The sequence below is a fragment of the Monodon monoceros genome, unplaced genomic scaffold (genome assembly GCF_005190385.1).
Source record: "Monodon monoceros isolate NGI ecotype Baffin Bay Population unplaced genomic scaffold, NGI_Narwhal_1 Super_Scaffold_18, whole genome shotgun sequence".
NCBI classification, from domain to species: domain Eukaryota; kingdom Metazoa; phylum Chordata; class Mammalia; order Artiodactyla; family Monodontidae; genus Monodon; species Monodon monoceros.
The window spans coordinates 73,726,740-73,743,785 of record NW_021703774.1 but is presented as its reverse complement, the minus strand read 5'-3'; the positions used below and the strand labels follow the sequence as shown (position 1 = coordinate 73,743,785).

At 37.6% G+C, this 17,046-nt stretch overlaps 1 protein-coding gene across 2 annotated transcripts in view; it reads left to right on the top strand.

Moving 5' to 3' along the window:
* Positions 1–967: 967 nt before the first annotated feature.
* The window catches only part of VPS45 (vacuolar protein sorting 45 homolog), a 66,661-nt gene continuing 50,582 nt past the window's right edge, over positions 968–17,046 (top strand). The window contains exons 1-7 of one of the 2 annotated variants that reach the window (XM_029228506.1): positions 968–1,156; positions 1,780–1,914; positions 10,076–10,136; positions 13,898–13,977; positions 15,046–15,114; positions 15,235–15,372; positions 15,811–15,921. In XM_029228506.1, coding sequence (XP_029084339.1) covers positions 1,064–1,156; positions 1,780–1,914; positions 10,076–10,136; positions 13,898–13,977; positions 15,046–15,114; positions 15,235–15,372; positions 15,811–15,921 — 687 coding nt within the window. In that variant the 5' untranslated portion in view covers positions 968–1,063. The remainder of the gene's footprint in view (positions 1,157–1,779; positions 1,915–10,075; positions 10,137–13,897; positions 13,978–15,045; positions 15,115–15,234; positions 15,373–15,810; positions 15,922–17,046) is intronic. The other variant, XR_003794422.1, reaches the window with a different exon arrangement.

The window sequence follows — 17,046 nt, the reverse complement described above, 5'->3', positions numbered from 1 at the left end:
TGTGGAAGTTGATGGCTTTAAGATTCATTTTGTTGCTAAGTTTTTGTCGTTTCTTAAATTAAAATTTTGAGTTTTTCCTTAAAATCCCCGCGCTACTTTGCTTTAGCCCCACCCAATACGTGTCCCCTACCCATTTTTGACCCTGTTAACTCTTCTCCTGCCGCTGTTTCAGCATCGCAAGTCCCCAGCAACCTGGGAGAGTTGAAACCAACAGAGTCCAAACGCCCAGGGAGCCGAAAACTGGGTGGTTCCGGGCTCCGCTGGACCCGCGGCCTGCCAGTTCCGGCGGCAGACCCCACCTCCAGGCCCTCCTGGGAGATCCGAGGCCTCTCCCAGAACATTCCTAAAGGGCGTTCCCTGTTTATTCGTTCAATAAGTATTTGTTCAATTTCCGATACCCCTCAGTCTTCGGAAAAGCAATTAGGGCCTCACTTTGCCCGAACTGTGTCCTCGCCTTGTTAATGACAGAAATAAGGCGGGGAAGACGAATCTCGGCCACTATTTAGCAAATACCGCTTGAGATTTACCAAATGCCGTCCCTCCGAGTCCCTAGCATCTGCCGGGAACACAAGGCCATCTTCCTTCCCTCCATCCTTCACTGCCACCCAAGAAAGCGTTAATGGCAAATAGCGACCACGGCCAAGCTCTGCTGTTCTTGCCTCCGAGCCAGCATTATGCCAAGTTCCTCCACACCGCGAGGCGCCACCCTCTCCCCAAGCCAGCAGGAGGGGCGTCAGGCCGCGGCCCGGACCCCGGGCCAAGGGCCGGGAAAGATCTGAGCGTCCGGGCCTCAAACACCTCCGGGCTAGAGGTGGGTGGAGAATCGAGTCCGGGCGTAGCAGCCTAGGGTGTCTCAGCCGAATTCTTCCAAGCAGCCGGGAGGCTGGTTGTCCGAACCGCGTAGCGAAACTACAACTCCCAGGACACAGCTGACCGGACTTCCGGAAGCCAAAGCCTGGCGGGGAGGAAGCTGCTGAGATCCGGACAAGAGGCCGGGGGTTAATTTAGCAAGAAAAACGGGGGGGCGGGAAGAGCTATAGTGCTAACCTGTCAATTCGCCACCATGAACGTGGTTTTTGCTGTGAAGCAGTACATTTCCAAAATGATAGAGGACAGCGGACCGGGCATGAAAGTACTTCTCATGGATAAAGAGACGGTGAGTTTGCTTTTGCTCTGTGTTTGTGAGGGAACCCTCCTCCCTTGCAATAGCTGGTCCCATTCCACTGTAGGATATAGTATTTAATTAAAGATTTATAAGTGAGGGTCAGTTCAGTGTGCAACTGAAAGATTGTGTAAAGCTGCCTAGAAGGTTTTCAGTCTGAACGGCTCTAACCACTGCCAGAGGTTCTTGTACCCAGAACAATTTATTGAAATCAGAAATCGTTCTTTAAATGCCTCTGCCAAGAAATAATATATAAGACAGCGCACTCGGAGGACTTTGGGATGGTCCTGTTATTTCCACTCAGCGTTATGTTTTTAAAGGAAAGCTGTCAGGGCTCAAACTGAGGTGACAGGTTATAATTTATTGGTCACAAAATTTAAAAAAAGAACTCTTTAAGGTGATGGGAAATTTATGGGTTGTTCGTGTTCAGAAAGAACGTTTCATTTTGGTACATTACTTATTATTTTAGATGCTCAGTAAATGTTATTACATATGTTAGTATTTAAGTTATCCAACTAAGTAGTGTTAATAAAAAAAAGATTTTAAGGGTTAGGTATGGCTGCTTGTTTTTATTATTCTGGACTAGCATAATATTAGTTAATTCTTTTTCTTTACAGACCGGCATAGTGAGTATGGTATACACACAATCGGAAATTCTCCAGAAGGAAGTGTACCTTTTTGAACGCATTGATTCTCAAAATCGAGAGATCATGAAACACCTGAAAGCAATTTGTTTTCTTCGACCTACAAAGGTACTACATAAACAGCTGCCGTCTGCTTAGGCAAATACAGCACACTATGATCTGGAAGTATTATTAAGGCAAAGTAAATTTATATTATCATTTGTGGCATCATAATTATCCTGGTTTATCAGAGTTATAACCATGACTCTCCTCCTTTCCACATCTCAGTCACTGCTTACAGCCAGTTTTTCCTTCAAGGTGTCTTTAAGGTTCTCAGCTACTTCCAAAGCCACTAACTATCCCAGCAGAGACCCACATCACTTTATTCCTGGATTAACCTCCATACCTGTCACACTGAACACCATTGCCATTTATTTATTTATTTATTTTTAAATTTTTGAATTTTATTTTTTTATACAGCAGGTTCTTATTAGTCATCAGTTTTATACACATCAGTGTATACATGTCAATCCCAATCGCCCAATTCATCACACCCCCACCCCCACCCCCCACAGCTTTCCCCCCTTGGTGTCCATACATTTGTTCTCTACATCTGTGTCTCTATTTTTGCCCTGCAAACTGGTTCATCTGTACCATTTTTCTAGGCTCCACATATATGCATTAATATACGCAATTTGTTTTTCTCTTTCTGACTTACTTCACTCTGTATGACAGTCTCTAGATCCATCCATGTCTCAACAAATGACCCAATTTCATTCCTTTTCATGGCTGAGTAATATGCCATTGTATATATGTACCACATCTTCTTTATCCATTTGTCTGTCGATGGGCATTTAGGTTGCTTCTGTGACCTGGCTATTGTAAATAGTGCTGCAATGAACATTGGGGTGCATGTGTCTTTTTGAATTATGGTTTTCTCTGGGTATATGCCCAGTAGTGGGATTGCTGGATCATATGGTAATTCTATTTTTAGTTTTTTAAGGAACCTCCATACTGTTCTCCATAGTGGCTGTATCAGTTTACATTCCCACCAACAGTGCAAGAAGGTTCCTTTTTCTCCACACCCTCTCCAGCATTTGTTGTTTGTAGATTTTCTGATGATGCCCATTCTAACCGGTGTGAGGTGATACCTCATTGTACTTTTGATTTGCATTTCTCTAATGATTAGTGTTGTTGAGCAGCTTTTCACGTGCTTCTTGGCCATCTGTATGTCTTCTTTGGAGAAATGTCTATTTAGGTCTTTTGCCCATTTTTGGATTGGGTTGTTTGTTTTTTTAATATTGAGCTGCATGAGCTGTTAATATATTTTGGAGATTAATCCTTTGTCCATTGATTCGTTTGCAAATATTTTCTCCCATTCTGAGGGTTGTCTTTTCGTCTTCTTTATGGTTTCCTTTGCCGTGCAAAAGCTTTGAAGTTTCATTAGGTCCCATTATTTTTGTTTTTATTTCCATTACTCTAGGAGGTGGATCAAAAAAGATCTTGCTGTGATTTATGTCAAAGAGTGTTCTTCCTATGTTTTCCTCTAAGAGTTTTATAGTGTCCAGTCTTACATTTAGGTCTCTAATCCATTTTGAGTTTATTTTTGTGTATGGTGTTAGGGAGTGTTCTAATTTCATTCTTTTACATGTAGCTGTCCAGTTTTCCCAGCACCACTTATTGAAGAGACTGTCTTTTCTCCATTGTATATCCTTGCCTCCTTTGTCATAGATTTGTTGACCATATGTGCGTGGGTTTATCTCTGGGCTTTCTATCTTGTTCCATTGATATATATTTCTGTTTTTGTGCCAGTACCATATTGTCTTGATTACTGTAGCTTTGTAGTATGGTCTGAAGTCAGGGAGTGTGATTCCTCCAGCTCCATTTTTTTCCCTCAAGACTGCTTTGTCTATTTGGGGTCTTTTGTGTCTCCATACAAATTTTAAGATTTTTTGTTCTAGTTCCATAAAAAATGCCATTGGTAATTTGATAGGGATTGAATCTGTAGATTGCTTTGGGTAGTATAGTAATTTTCACAGTATTGATTCTTCCAATCCAAGAACATGGTATATCTCTCCATCTGTTGGTATCATGTTTAATTTCTTTCATCAGTGTCTTATAGTTTTCTGCATACAGGTCTTTTGTCTCCCTAGGTAGGTTTATTCCTAGGTATTTTATTCTTTTTGTTGCAGTGGTAAATGGGAGTGTTTCCTTAATTTCTCTTTCAGATTTTGCATCATCAGTGTATAGGAATGCAAGAGATTTCTGTGCATTAATTTTGTATCCTGCAACTTTACCAGATTCATTGATTAGCTCTACTAGTTTTCTGGTGGCATCTTTAGGATTCTCTATGTATAGTATCATGTCATCTGGAAACAGTGACAGTTTTACTTCTTCGTTTCCAATTTGTATTCCTTTTATTTCTTTTTCTTCTCTGATTGCCATGGCTAGGACTTCCAAAACTATGTTGAATGATAGTGGTGAGAGTGGACATACTTGTCTTGTTCCTGATTTTAGAGGAAATGCTTTCAGTTTTTGACCATTGAGAACGATGTTTGCTGTGGGTTTGTCATATATGGCCTTTATTATGTTGAGTTAGGTTCCCTCTATACCCACTTTCTGGAGAGTTTTTAACATAAATGGGTGTTGAATTTTGTCAAAAGCTTTTTCTGCCTCTATTGAGATGATCATATGGTTTTTATTCTTCAATTTGTTAATATGGTGTATCACATTGATTGATTTGCATATATTGAAGAATCCTTGCATCCCTGGGATAAATCCCACTTGATCATGGTATATGATCCTTTTAATGTGTTGTTGGATTCTGTTTGCTAGTATTTTGTTGAGGATTTTTGCATCTATATTCATCAGTGATATTGATTTGTAATTTTCTTTTTTTTGTAGTATCTTTGTCTGGTTTTGGTATCAGGGTGATGGTGACCTCATAGAATGAGTTTGAGAGTGTTCCTTCCTCTGCAATTTTTTGGAAGAGTTTGAGAAGGATGGTTGTTAGCTCATCTCTAAATGTTTGATAGAATTCACCTGTGAAGCCATCTGATCCTGGACTTTTGTTTGTTGGAAGATTTTTAATCACAGTTTCAATTTCACTACTTGTGATTGGTCTGTTCATATTTTCTATTTCTTCCTGGTTCAGTCTTGGAAGGTTATACCTTTCTAAGAATTTGTCCATTTCTTCCAGGTTGTCCATTTTATTGGCATAGAGTTGCTTGTAGTAGTCTCTTAGGATGCTTTGTATTTCTGTGGTGTCTGTTGTAACTTCTCCTTTTTCATTTCTAAGTTTATTGATTTGAGTCCTCTCCCTCTTTTTCTTGATGAGTCTGGCTAATGGTTTATCAATTTTGTTTATCTTCTCAAAGAACCAGCTTTTAGTTTTATTGATCTTTGCTATTGTTTTCTTTGTTTCTATTTCATTTATTTCTGCTCTGATCTTTATGATTTCTTTCCTTCTGCTAACTTTGGGTTTTGTTTGTTCTTCTTTCTCTAGTTCCTTTAGATGTAAGGTTAGATTGTTTATTTGAGATTTTTCCTGTTTCTTGAGGTAGGTTTGTATAGCTATAAACTTTCCTCTTAGAACTGCTTCTGCTGCATTGCATACGTTTTGGATCATCGTGTTTTCATTGTCATTTGTCTCTAGGTATTTTTTGATTTCCTCTTTGATTTCTTCAATGATCTCTTGGTTATTTAGTAACGTATTGTTTAGCCTCCATGTGTTTGTGTTTTTTTACTTTTTTTTCCCTGTAATTCATTTCTAATCTCATAGCATTGGGGTCAGAAAAGATGCTTGATATGATTTCAGTTTACTTAAGTTTACTGAGGCTTGATTTGTGACCCAAGATGTGATCTATCCTGGAGAATGTTCTGTGCGCACTTGAGAAGAAAGTGTAATCTGCTGTTTTTGGATGGAATGTCCTATAAATATCAATTAAATCTATCTGGTCTATTGTGTCATTTAAAGCTTGTGTTTCCTTATTTATTTTCATTTTGGATGATCTGTCCATTGGTGTAAGTGAGGTGTTAAAGTCCCCCACTATTATTGTGTTACTGTTGATTTCCTCTTTTAGAGCTGTTAGCAGTTGCCTTATGTATTGAGGTGCTCCTATGTTGGGTGCATATATATTTATAATTGGTATATCTTCTTCTTGGATTGATCCCTTGATCATTATGTAGTGTCCTTCCTTGTCTCTTGTAACATTCTTTATTTTAAAGTCTATTTTATCTGGTATGAGTACTGCTACTCCAGCTTTCTTTTGATTTCCATTTGCATGGAATATCTTTTTTCATCCCCTCACTTTCAATCTGTATGTGTCCCTAGGTCTGAAGTGGGTCTCTTGTAGACAGCATATATATGGGTCTTGTTTTTGTATCCATTCAGCAAGCCTGTGTCTTTTGGTTGGAGCGTTTAATCCATTCACTTTTAAGGTAATTATTGATATGTATGTTCCTATGACCATTTTCTTAATTGTTTTGGGTTTGTTTTTGTAGGTCCTTTTCTTCTCTTGTGTTTCCCACTTAGAGAATTTCCTTTTGCATATGTTGTATAGCTGGTTTGGTGGTGCTGAGTTCTCTTAGCTTTTGCTTGTCTGTAAAGCTTTTGACTTCTCCATCGAATCTGGATTAGATCCTTGCTGGGTAGAGTAATCTTGGTTGTAGGTTCTTCCCTTTCATCACTTTAAGTATATAATGCCACTCCCTTCTGGCTTGTAGAGTTTCTGCTGAGAAATCAGCTGTTTACCTTATGGGAGTTTCCTTGTATGTTATTTGTAGTTTTTCCCTTGCTGCTTTCAATAATTTTTCTTTGTCTTTAATTTTTGCCAATTTGTTTACTATGTGTCTCGGCGTGTTTCTCCTTGGGTTTATCCTGTACGGGACTCGCTGCACTTCCTGGACTTGGGTGGCTATTTCCTTTCCCATGTTAGGGAAGTTTTCAACAATAATCTCTTCAAATATTTTCTTGGGTCCTTTCTCTCTCTCTTCTCCTTCTGGGACCCCTATAATGCGAATGTTGTTGTGTTTAATGTTGTCCCAGAGATCTCTTAGGCTGTCTTCATTTCTTTTCATTCTTTTTTCTTCTGTTCTGCAGCAGTGAATTCCACCATTCTGTCTTCCAGGTCACTTACCCGTTCTTCTGCCTCAATTATTCTGCTATTGATTCCTTCTAGTATAGTTTTCATTTCAGTTATTGTATTGTTCATCTCTGTTTGTTTGTTCTTTAATTCTTCTAGGTCTTTTTTAAACATTTCTTGCATCTTCTTGATCTTTGCCTCCATTCTTTTCCGAGGTCCTGGATCATCTTCACGATCATTATTCTGAATTCTTTTTCTGGAAGGTTGCCTGTCTCCACTTCATTTAGTTGTTTTTCTGGGCTTTTATCTTGTTCCTTCATTTGGTACATAGCCCTCTACCTTTTCATCTTGTCTTTCTTTCTGTGAATGTGGTTTTTGTTCCACAGGCTGCAGGACTGTAGTTCTTGCTTCTGCTGTCTGCCCTCTGGTGGATGAGGCTGTCTAAGAGGCTTGTACAAGTTTCCTGATGGGAGGGACTGGTGGTGGGTAGAGCTGACCATTTCTCTAGTGTGCAGAGCTCAGTACAACTTTAATCTGCTTGTCTGCTGATGGGTGGGGCTGGGTTCCCTCCCTGTTGGTTGTTTGGCCTGAGACAACCCAACACTGATGCCTACCTGGGCTCTTTGGTGGGGCTAATGACAGACTCTGGGAGGGCTCACGCTAAGGAGTACTTCCCAGAACTTCTGCTGCCAGTGTCCTTGCCCCCATGGTGAGCCACAGCTACCCTCTGCCTCTACAGGAGACCCTTCCACACTAGCAGGTAGGTCTGGTTCAGTCTCCCCTGGGGTCACTGCTTCTTCCCCTGGATCCCACTGCACACACTACTTTGTGTGTGCCCTCCAAGAGTGGAGCCTCTGTTTCCCCCAGTCCTGTCAAAGTCCTGCAATCAAATCCCACTAGGCTTCAAAGTCTGATTCTCTAGGAATTCCTCCTCCCGTTGCCAGGCCCCCAGGTTGGGAAGCCTGATGTGGGGCTTAGAACCTTCATTCCAGTGGGTGGACATCTATGGTATAAGTGTTCTCCAGTCTGTGAGTTACCCACCCAGCAGTTATGGGATTTGATTTTACTGTGATTGTGCTCCTCCTACCATCTCATTGTGGCTTCTCCTTTGTCTTTGGATGTGGGGTATCTTTTTTGGTGAGTTCCCGTGTCTTTCTGTCGATGATTGTCCAGCAGCTAGTTGTGATTTTGGTGTTCTCGCAAGGGGGAGTGAGAGCACGTCCTTCTACTCCACCATCTTGGTTCAGGGCCACCATTGCCATTTGATCTTACATACTTATATCAGTGTTTTGAGTCTTTATCATTTTATTCACATCTATGCTCAGGAACCTTTAATGGCTCAATTTTACTTCCATGATTAAATTTATATTTAGTAGCCCTCAGAGCCCTCCTGTAGCTGGTCTGGTCTGCCCTTATGTATTCAACCTCCTATGTCCTACCTCTGCTCCTCCACTGCAGCCAGATTGGCCTTTTTATGATCCCTTTACATGCTCATTCCTGTCCTCTGTTTGTTCTCTTCCCCTGATTAAAGATTCTTTAGCCTTCTGTCAGTTTTCAGCCATCATCTTCTAAATCTAACTTGAGTCCTCCTTTAAAAATCCTTTACTATTTCAGTCTTATTTTGTATGTTCTCTTGTTTTATATTCATGTTCTTAACTCCAGTGCTTGTACATTATCTACTCTCCAATATACAAATCTGACCATGTCACCACGCTTGAAATCCTTGAATGTTTGCTCATTGCTTTTATGATAAAGACAAAACTCCATTAAGTGTGGCCTGCAAGGCCCTGTATGGTCTAGTTCCTACTATTTCTATAGCCTCATTTCAAACCATTCCCCTTTTGCTCTTAGCCACACTAACCTTTCAGTCCACTGTATTCCGTCATGCCGCAGGACCTTTGCACAGGTTCTTCTCTTTGCCTGGAACGTTTTCACTCCCTCAAGAAAATCTTTCCTGGCTTTGCTGACCAGTTCAAACTCCCCTCTCATAAACACTTATAGCACCATCTTCTTCTCCCTATTACTTGTCATGGTTGAAGTCTCATATGGTTTGTGTGATTAATTAATATGTCTCACCTACCAGCAGTAAGCTCCAGGAGAGCATATTTTCACACTGTTATGTCCCCAATGCCTGCCACATAATGGATACTCAATAAATAGTTCCTGAATTAATACATCAATTAATTCTTTGATACAGTAGTTTCCAGTTGTTTCATATTAGTCATGAAATTTTGGCTCTGGGAGGGATCTTAGAGATTATCAGTCTATCATTTCCTAACATTTTTTATTGGAGAAGCTCTTTCAGTGCCATATGTATGTTCTCCCAAACTCAAAATGTGTTGTCAAAAACAATTTTTCCTTAAGATTACATTATAAAGTTAATTTTTAATGTGTTTTTTAAATCTAAATCACAGTTTTTAAAGTCTTTTTCCCATTTAACAAGCAATATGTATTGCTTACGTTACTTTTAATTTTGTAAGGAAATGTATGGTTTTTTAACATTCAAAAATGATATTTTATATCATATAATTTGGGGATCAACTTTATACTGAAATTTAACCATATGTTACAGTATCAAATGTAGATAAGATCTGCATTATGATCATATGTAATTGGAATTATTATGTTTTGACCATTTGAAAATCAACTTTTAGTTCTAAATTTCATGTTTTATTTTTAAATAATGTAATTATGCAAAAGGTCTTAGCCTACTGTTTGCAAATACTTCACAAATATTGCAGTTCTGCAGCCTCTGGTCCCAATTAGTTAAAAGCCCAAGTGAATATATTTAACTATATTTTCTCTTGAATGTTGGTTTTTAAAGGACTAGACACATTTTGATGTTCCACATAAGAATTTTGATCAGATGAATAAAATTTATAAACAAACAGCTTGAGGCAAATTTGCAGAATTATTATCTATTTTATGTTGTATTTCAGCATCTATGTCCTTTATATTTTTTAATCTTAATTTGGCCAAGGCAATGCAGCTAGTTAATGTTACGTATGATTCCTGATCATTGTATTCATTGTGGCTCTTTTTTATCCCCAGCCCTCACCCCTCCCAACATACACACACTTAATCTAGACCTCAGCACACAGTAGGCACTCAGTAAATACTTAAATAAATCAGTGGATGATATGTATTTATTACTTTTTCACTTAAGCAGTTCTCATATTTTATTTGTTTGTTCTTTTCTTTTCTAGGAGAATGTGGATTATCTGATTCAGGAGCTCCGAAGACCCAAATACAGTATATATTTTATTTGTAAGTATGTTATTTCACCTGTTCAATTATGTAACTAAATCCTAGCTAATATGTTCTTGGGTACTTCATATCATCAGTAAGTTAATTGAATCCATCACTGAAAGAGTCTGGTGAGTTTTTTTGTCATTTCAAAGTATTAAAAGTGTTAAAAGTGTTGGACCAACATTCTGTTTCTGAGAGCTAAATGTTACTTCCACTCATCATAGACTGCTTAGGTTAAAAACAAATTTTTTGTTAAGTTTTACTTTGCCCTTCAAGTTTCTTTATAAGTCAAAAGTTGTAAGTAGTCAACTTTCACATTCTACCTTTGCCAAAAAAGTATGTATACTTATTTCTATTTTACACTTTTATGAACGGAGGCATAGAAGCTGATTTATTTATTTGGAGGGAGGATATACTTGAGTTTGTTGGAAAAGCAGAGATTTACTTTACATACCAGATGAAAACAGTCTACTTCTCTTTGCAACTTTATGTAATACTTGAAAGTACAAGTCATCAGGTAGATATCTCCTATTTGCATAACTTTTGGGGAGGGGAAAGGGGGTGAAGGCCTGGAAATAAACTGGGTTTGTGGTTACTATACAATTTATATGGATTTTTTTAATGTAATACATTCTGCTTTGGAAGTTACATCTTTTCTCCTCTAGATGTCCTTATTGATCTTCATAGCATTTGTATTGTTTACTTGAAGGCTTTAGAGTTTTAGGGTTTAAACTATAGTCTAAGATATATACTTTCTTCCGCATATACTACAATTTAATAATGGTACAAAAAATTAACATTTGTGATAAGACACTGTAGTTTATAAGAACTCTCTCATATTTTATTCAGCCCTTAAAACAACCCCAGGAGGTAAAAACAGGCAATTTTATTCTTTTCTGTCATCCTACTTTTGTTTTTGTTATTGTTTTATTTTTGGCTAATAATCACGGGTTTTCTTTTTCAATTAAGCTTTTTTTTCTTTTTTTCTTTTCTTTTCTTTTTTTAAATTTATTTGATTTTATCTTTGGCTGCATTGGGTCTTTGTTGCTGCGCACGGGCTTTCTCTAGTTGCTGCAAGCAGGGGCTACTCTTCATTGCCGTGCGCAGGCTTCATTGCAGTGGCTTCTCTTGTTGCAGAGCATGGGCTCTAGGTGCGTGGGCTTAAGTAGTTGTGGCATGTGGGCTCAGTAGTTGTGGCTCACGGGCTCTAGAGCACAGGCTCAGTAGTTGTGGTGCACAGGCTTAGTTGCTCCGCGGCATGTGGGATCTTCCCGGACCAGGGCTCGAACCTGTGTCCCCTGCATTGGCAGGCAGATTCTTAACCGCTGCGCCACCAGGGAAGTCCTCATTTTTATTTATTTATTTATTTATTTAATTACTGAGTAGTATTCCATGGTATGGATGTACCACAATTTGTTTAACTGTTCACCTGTTGAAGGACATCTCAGTTGTTTCTAGTTTGGGCTAATACAAATAAAGTTGTTATAAATATTTGTGTATAGGTTTTTGTGTGAACATAAGTCTTTATTTCTCTGTAATAAATAATACCCAGGGAGCAATTGCTGGGTCATATGGTAGTTGCCTGTTTAGTGTTTTAAGAAACTGCTAAATGTTTTCTGGCATGACTATGCCATTTTACATTTCCATTAGCAGTGTACAGGTGATCTAATTTCTTTGTATCCTCACAAGCATTTAGTGTTGTCCCTGTTTTCCATTTTAGCTATCCTGATAGGTGTGCAGTCATTCCAGTATTTTTTAAGTCTGATTACAAGCTAGATACTGAGGATAGGAAAGTATAAAAACTTTTGTATTCAATGACACACATAGACACACACACACACACATATATATTTATAGAGAGAGAGAGATTGATTCCCCATACTGTCAAATTTATCTGGACATCTAACAGAATTACTGTTTTGCTGAGTCTCTTAGCTAAAAATTGAATAGATCATGAGATGAAAGACTCCCTTTTCCTCTGAAAAGTTATTTGATGCAGTGGTTGGGATTAATAACCGAAAATAAGTCTAATATTTACTCTTCTGGTTGTAAAGTTTGTTTGATTTGGGCTGTAAATCTATGAAGTCAAAAAAAAATTATATATGTTAAAGTAGTTAGCACTAAAGCCTAGGAAAAATGGACTGTTGAAATGTCTTGGGTGGAGCAATCAATTTCACAATTTTATTTGATTGAAATAAACTAAAATGAGTTTATCTATACTGATTTTATTCTTTACAGACTTTCAGCACAATTTATATTAATTAGCACAAAACTGGCCTTCTGCTCATGTCATTTTTTAATAATTTTATTTTTGTATATTCTTATGTCTACTAAACATCTTGTATAACAGGCTCCTCCCTTCCTTTATTTAAAAAAAAACTTTTGGGCTTCCCTGGTGGCGCAGTGGTTGAGGGTCCGCCTGCTGATGCAGGGGACACGGGTTCGTGCCTCGGTCCGGGAAGATCCCACATGCCGCGGAGCGGCTGGGCCCGTGAGCCATGGCCGCTGAGCCTGCGCGTCCGGAGCCTGTGCTCCGCAGCAGAAGAGGCCACAACAGTGAGAGGCCCGCGTACCGCAAAAAAAACCAAAAAAACAAAAAACAAAAAAACTTTTTTATTATGGAAGTTTTCAAATATGTAAAAAGTAGACAGAATAGTCTGATAAATCCCAATGTACCCATCACCCAGTTTCTACAATTATCATACCATGGCCAATCTTGTTTTAGCTATACTGCTGTCTACTCCCCCATCAATATTATATTGAAGATAACCTAAGACATCACATGATTTCATCCATAAATATTTCCATGTGCATCTCTAAATGATAAGGACTTGTTTTAAAGAGTACCATTATTATATCCAAATAATGAAGAAAATTCCTATTTATTCAAGTATTCATTCAGTGTTCAAATTATTTCAGATTCTTTCATGCCTTTTTTTTTCACCACTGTTTGTTTGAATCAGGATCATAGTAAGGTCCACACATTGCTATTGGTTGATATGTTGTTTAAGTTTCTTTAATCTTCTATAAGTCCTCTCTCTACCCCAACCCCCATGCGGTCTATTTATTGAAGAAACTACATTGTTCTGTTAAAGTTTCCCACAGCCTGGATCTTGCTGATTACATCTGCATGGGGTACTTTAACATGTTCTTTGCAATTTAAAGTGTTCCCTCTGTCCTCTAGTTCTTGTAAATTGGTACTTGGATACAGAGGCTTAATTAGATTCAGATTTGATTTTTTTTTGACGAGAATATTTCATAGGTAGTGTTGTGTGCTTCCACTGATTGTCTCTTACTGTGATACTAGCAGAGGTTAATGCCCAATGCCTAGTTCCATCCATTGATTCATTTGGGGTTGAAAAAAATGATGGTGCTTTAATTCTATCATTATAGAATGATGCTTTTTAGCTGGAAAATTTCTTTAAAGAGGAGTTTCCGCTCATCTACCGTTTGGTTATCTGGTGGTACAGTTTACATATAAAAGGATAAAAGCTTACTTCTTTCCCAGTATTTGCTATTTTCAATATAATGATTTGGTTCCCTAGCATCCTCCAATGCCTACAATGGTGGTTCCCCCTTTTTTTTTTTTTTAAGTATTATGAATTTACAGATTTAAACATATTTGTGCTGTTCATTCCAACGTGAAGGTGTTTGACATATACCACAATGTATACTAAATTTCACTTAATCATTAGACTTTTACTGTCAGGCCCATTTATGTCTAATTGCAGCAGAGGTGATCTCCTCTGAGTCAACCACAACCTGTATGTCTGTTTCAGATTTCAGTAATGTGATCAGCAAGAGTGATGTGAAGTCATTAGCTGAAGCTGATGAACAGGAAGTGGTGGCTGAGGTTCAGGTAAACATATTGGTCCTCTAATACATATCTTATATTGGCCCTTTCTAAAGATTTGAGTAAAAATATGGAAGGTGTTGTCTCATAAGAAAGGAAGCTGTTGATCAGACACAATAAATGTGCATTGCACCAGACTATACTCATATTTAGAAAGTCTGGAAGAGGTATCAAATTGAGTGGGAATAGAATTAAAGGAGGCAGTGGGAATGAGGAGATTGGAAAGGTACTGGATTGGTAGGGATGGTTTCACAGGGTTGGGGACAGAGCCAGATATGTCTTATGCTAGTTTTATGAGCTATACTATAAGAATATTCATCTACACAGTTATAGTTTATGTCTGATTGGGAGAGAATAGGAAGTAAAGGATGTGAATGAGGTTTATTAAAGTTCTGTTTGTGATTATCTTGCTTTGAGAAGTAGTAAGCAGATTTGTCATTAGGTTAAAACTTGCAACTCCTAAATGTTTATTCTGCATGCTATGTAATACTTCACATTAGAACATTTCATGTTACCTTTTCCTTCTTAAACCCTTTAGTGTTCTTGAATACATTTATCACAGACGTTTGAATACATTTATCACCTAAGTGAAGAATATCGTCCTCAGGGAAGCAAATAAACAAGTTTTGGATTTTCAGGAGGATGCGCTAGGTGATAAATGAATGAAAAAAGAATGACCTATTTTAAATCATATTCTCCCTCATGAGACTACACTGGACAGCAAAGCTCTTATTCATCTAACTGAGTGTAACATTGTATATCTTTAGCAGTGTTGTATTTTTACTAATTGATAAGTCTCCTTAAGTATGATATGTATATTTATACAACTTTGTTTTTTGGTTTTTTTTTGTTAAAGATTTATTATTATTGCTACTATTTTATGATTATCTTATTAATTCTCTCACATTGACTATTGTTACTCAATTGTTAAATGATCAATTTTTCTCTTTTATACCTACATTTCCTCAAATTTGATTGTATCACATAGTATTATATCACATATGAAAAATATTATTGCATGATACAGTTAGGAGTTTATGGAATGACTGACTGATCTTGGTGCTTTGTTTGCAGGAATTTTATGGTGATTACATTGCTGTGAATCCACATTTGTTTTCCCTCAATATTCTGGGTTGCTGCCAGGTATGGAAAGAAAGGATTTTTTTTTAAGTTTATTTATCAGGTAGGAGTTAATTCAGTAAGTAATTGGACTTGTAAGATAAAATTCAAATATTTTCTCTGAATATATGTTTTAACAAAAAGGGTCGAAATTGGGATCCAGTCCAACTATCCAGAGCAACTCAAGGACTGACAGCTCTCCTTTTATCTCTGAAGAAATGTCCCATGATTCGTTACCAGCTTTCATCAGAGACAGCAAAGAGACTTGCAGAATGTGTTAAGGTATGGCATTCTCTATCTCCAGTTCCAAAACATCAAGACCATTCATTTCTTTTTCATATTTCAGAAATTAAAGGAATATTTTATCTAAAACTAAGGAGATGATGTGTTAGGTTTACTGGCAAAGAGGTAGGCATTTGTAATTCAAGACCAAAAGCAACAAATTAGAGCTAAGATTCTTAGGTTTAACCCAAGAAACATTTGCAAGCTACTTAACTTCTTTTGATCCTATTAAACCGCTTGTAAAATAGAGTTTCAAATCCTAACCCCTTAAACAGAATGCTACTAAACTTTGTCAAGCTTTTGAATCCTTTTATGGAAGGCCTATGAAAGTGCAAGAAACTATTGTTAAATGTGGTTTTTGTGTATTAATTTTCTATTTATATCATCTCTATCTGCTACTAATTGGTTCACCAAACCGTCTTTCTCTCTTACCCACAGCAGGTGATAACTAAAGAATATGAACTGTTTGAATTCCGGCGGACTGAGGTTCCTCCATTGCTACTTATTTTAGATCGCTGCGATGATGCCATCACCCCATTGCTAAACCAGGTGCAGAGCCCTTTGTTAGCATAATGAAAAGATGATTTCAAGTGGTATTCATCAAAATGCAGATGTGGAAATGAACAACATGGTCCATTTGTTTGCCTCCTTATTTTCAGCTATTCTTGTTTTTGCCTTGTGTTTCCTAGCATTCTGGTATCAGTGTTCTTCCAGCCACAGTCATCTTCAGCTCTTTCTTCTGCCTCATCCTTCCTGTCCCTTTCTGCCACCATCCCTAATTAAGGCAACTTCTGGGTCTGTAGATTCTACTTTTCCAGTGTCTGCTCTTTTCCATTCATATTGCCATTATCTTGGTGTATCTAATCTCTTATAGGAATCCTCAAATAGTCATCTTCTTGATTCCCCACTTTTAATTTCTCTCCACTCTAATGTATCTCAAGGATACAATGTTGTTAAATTACTTTTACTAAAGTAAGTTCTGATCCTATTACTCCTGGCTTAAAAATCTTAATTGTTTCCCATTTGCCTACTAGATGAAATACAGACTCCTGAACTTGGCATCCATGAGCCTTCACAATGTAGGCTCAACGTTATAGAAAACCTGCAGCCCACTACTGTGTAGATATACCTCATGATTTCCTGCCATCATTTTATTCATATTGTGACCTCTCTTTGAACTCTGGCATGTTTGGAATACATTCTCTTCCCATCTTCACCTCTCAAAATTCTTATCCTTTAAAACCACTTGAAACATCTTTTAAGTGTTTTTGAAACATCTTATGTCTCATGCTGCACTTTCTGTGTTGTACCTTTGATTGTTTTCACAGTCTCCTAGGTTATACATTCCTTCAAGGCAGACTGTGTCTTACTAATGTTTGTTCTTCTGTGAATACAAGCACAGTGCCTTACACTTTGTAGATACTTTATTAATAGCGACTTTAAATTTATAAGAAAAGGCACAGTCTATATTTCAGTTCCATCCCAGCTTATAATAATAATGTTAATGCTAGGGGAAATCTGTGCTGTGGAATGCAACTTCTCTATGATATGATAGATAGCTTATATTCCTAAAATTCAAAGTAATATAACTTTATATATTCTATATATTACGTATTATGTGTTACATATTTTATATACATTTTAATAATATAACTAAAGAAATTTTGATGATAT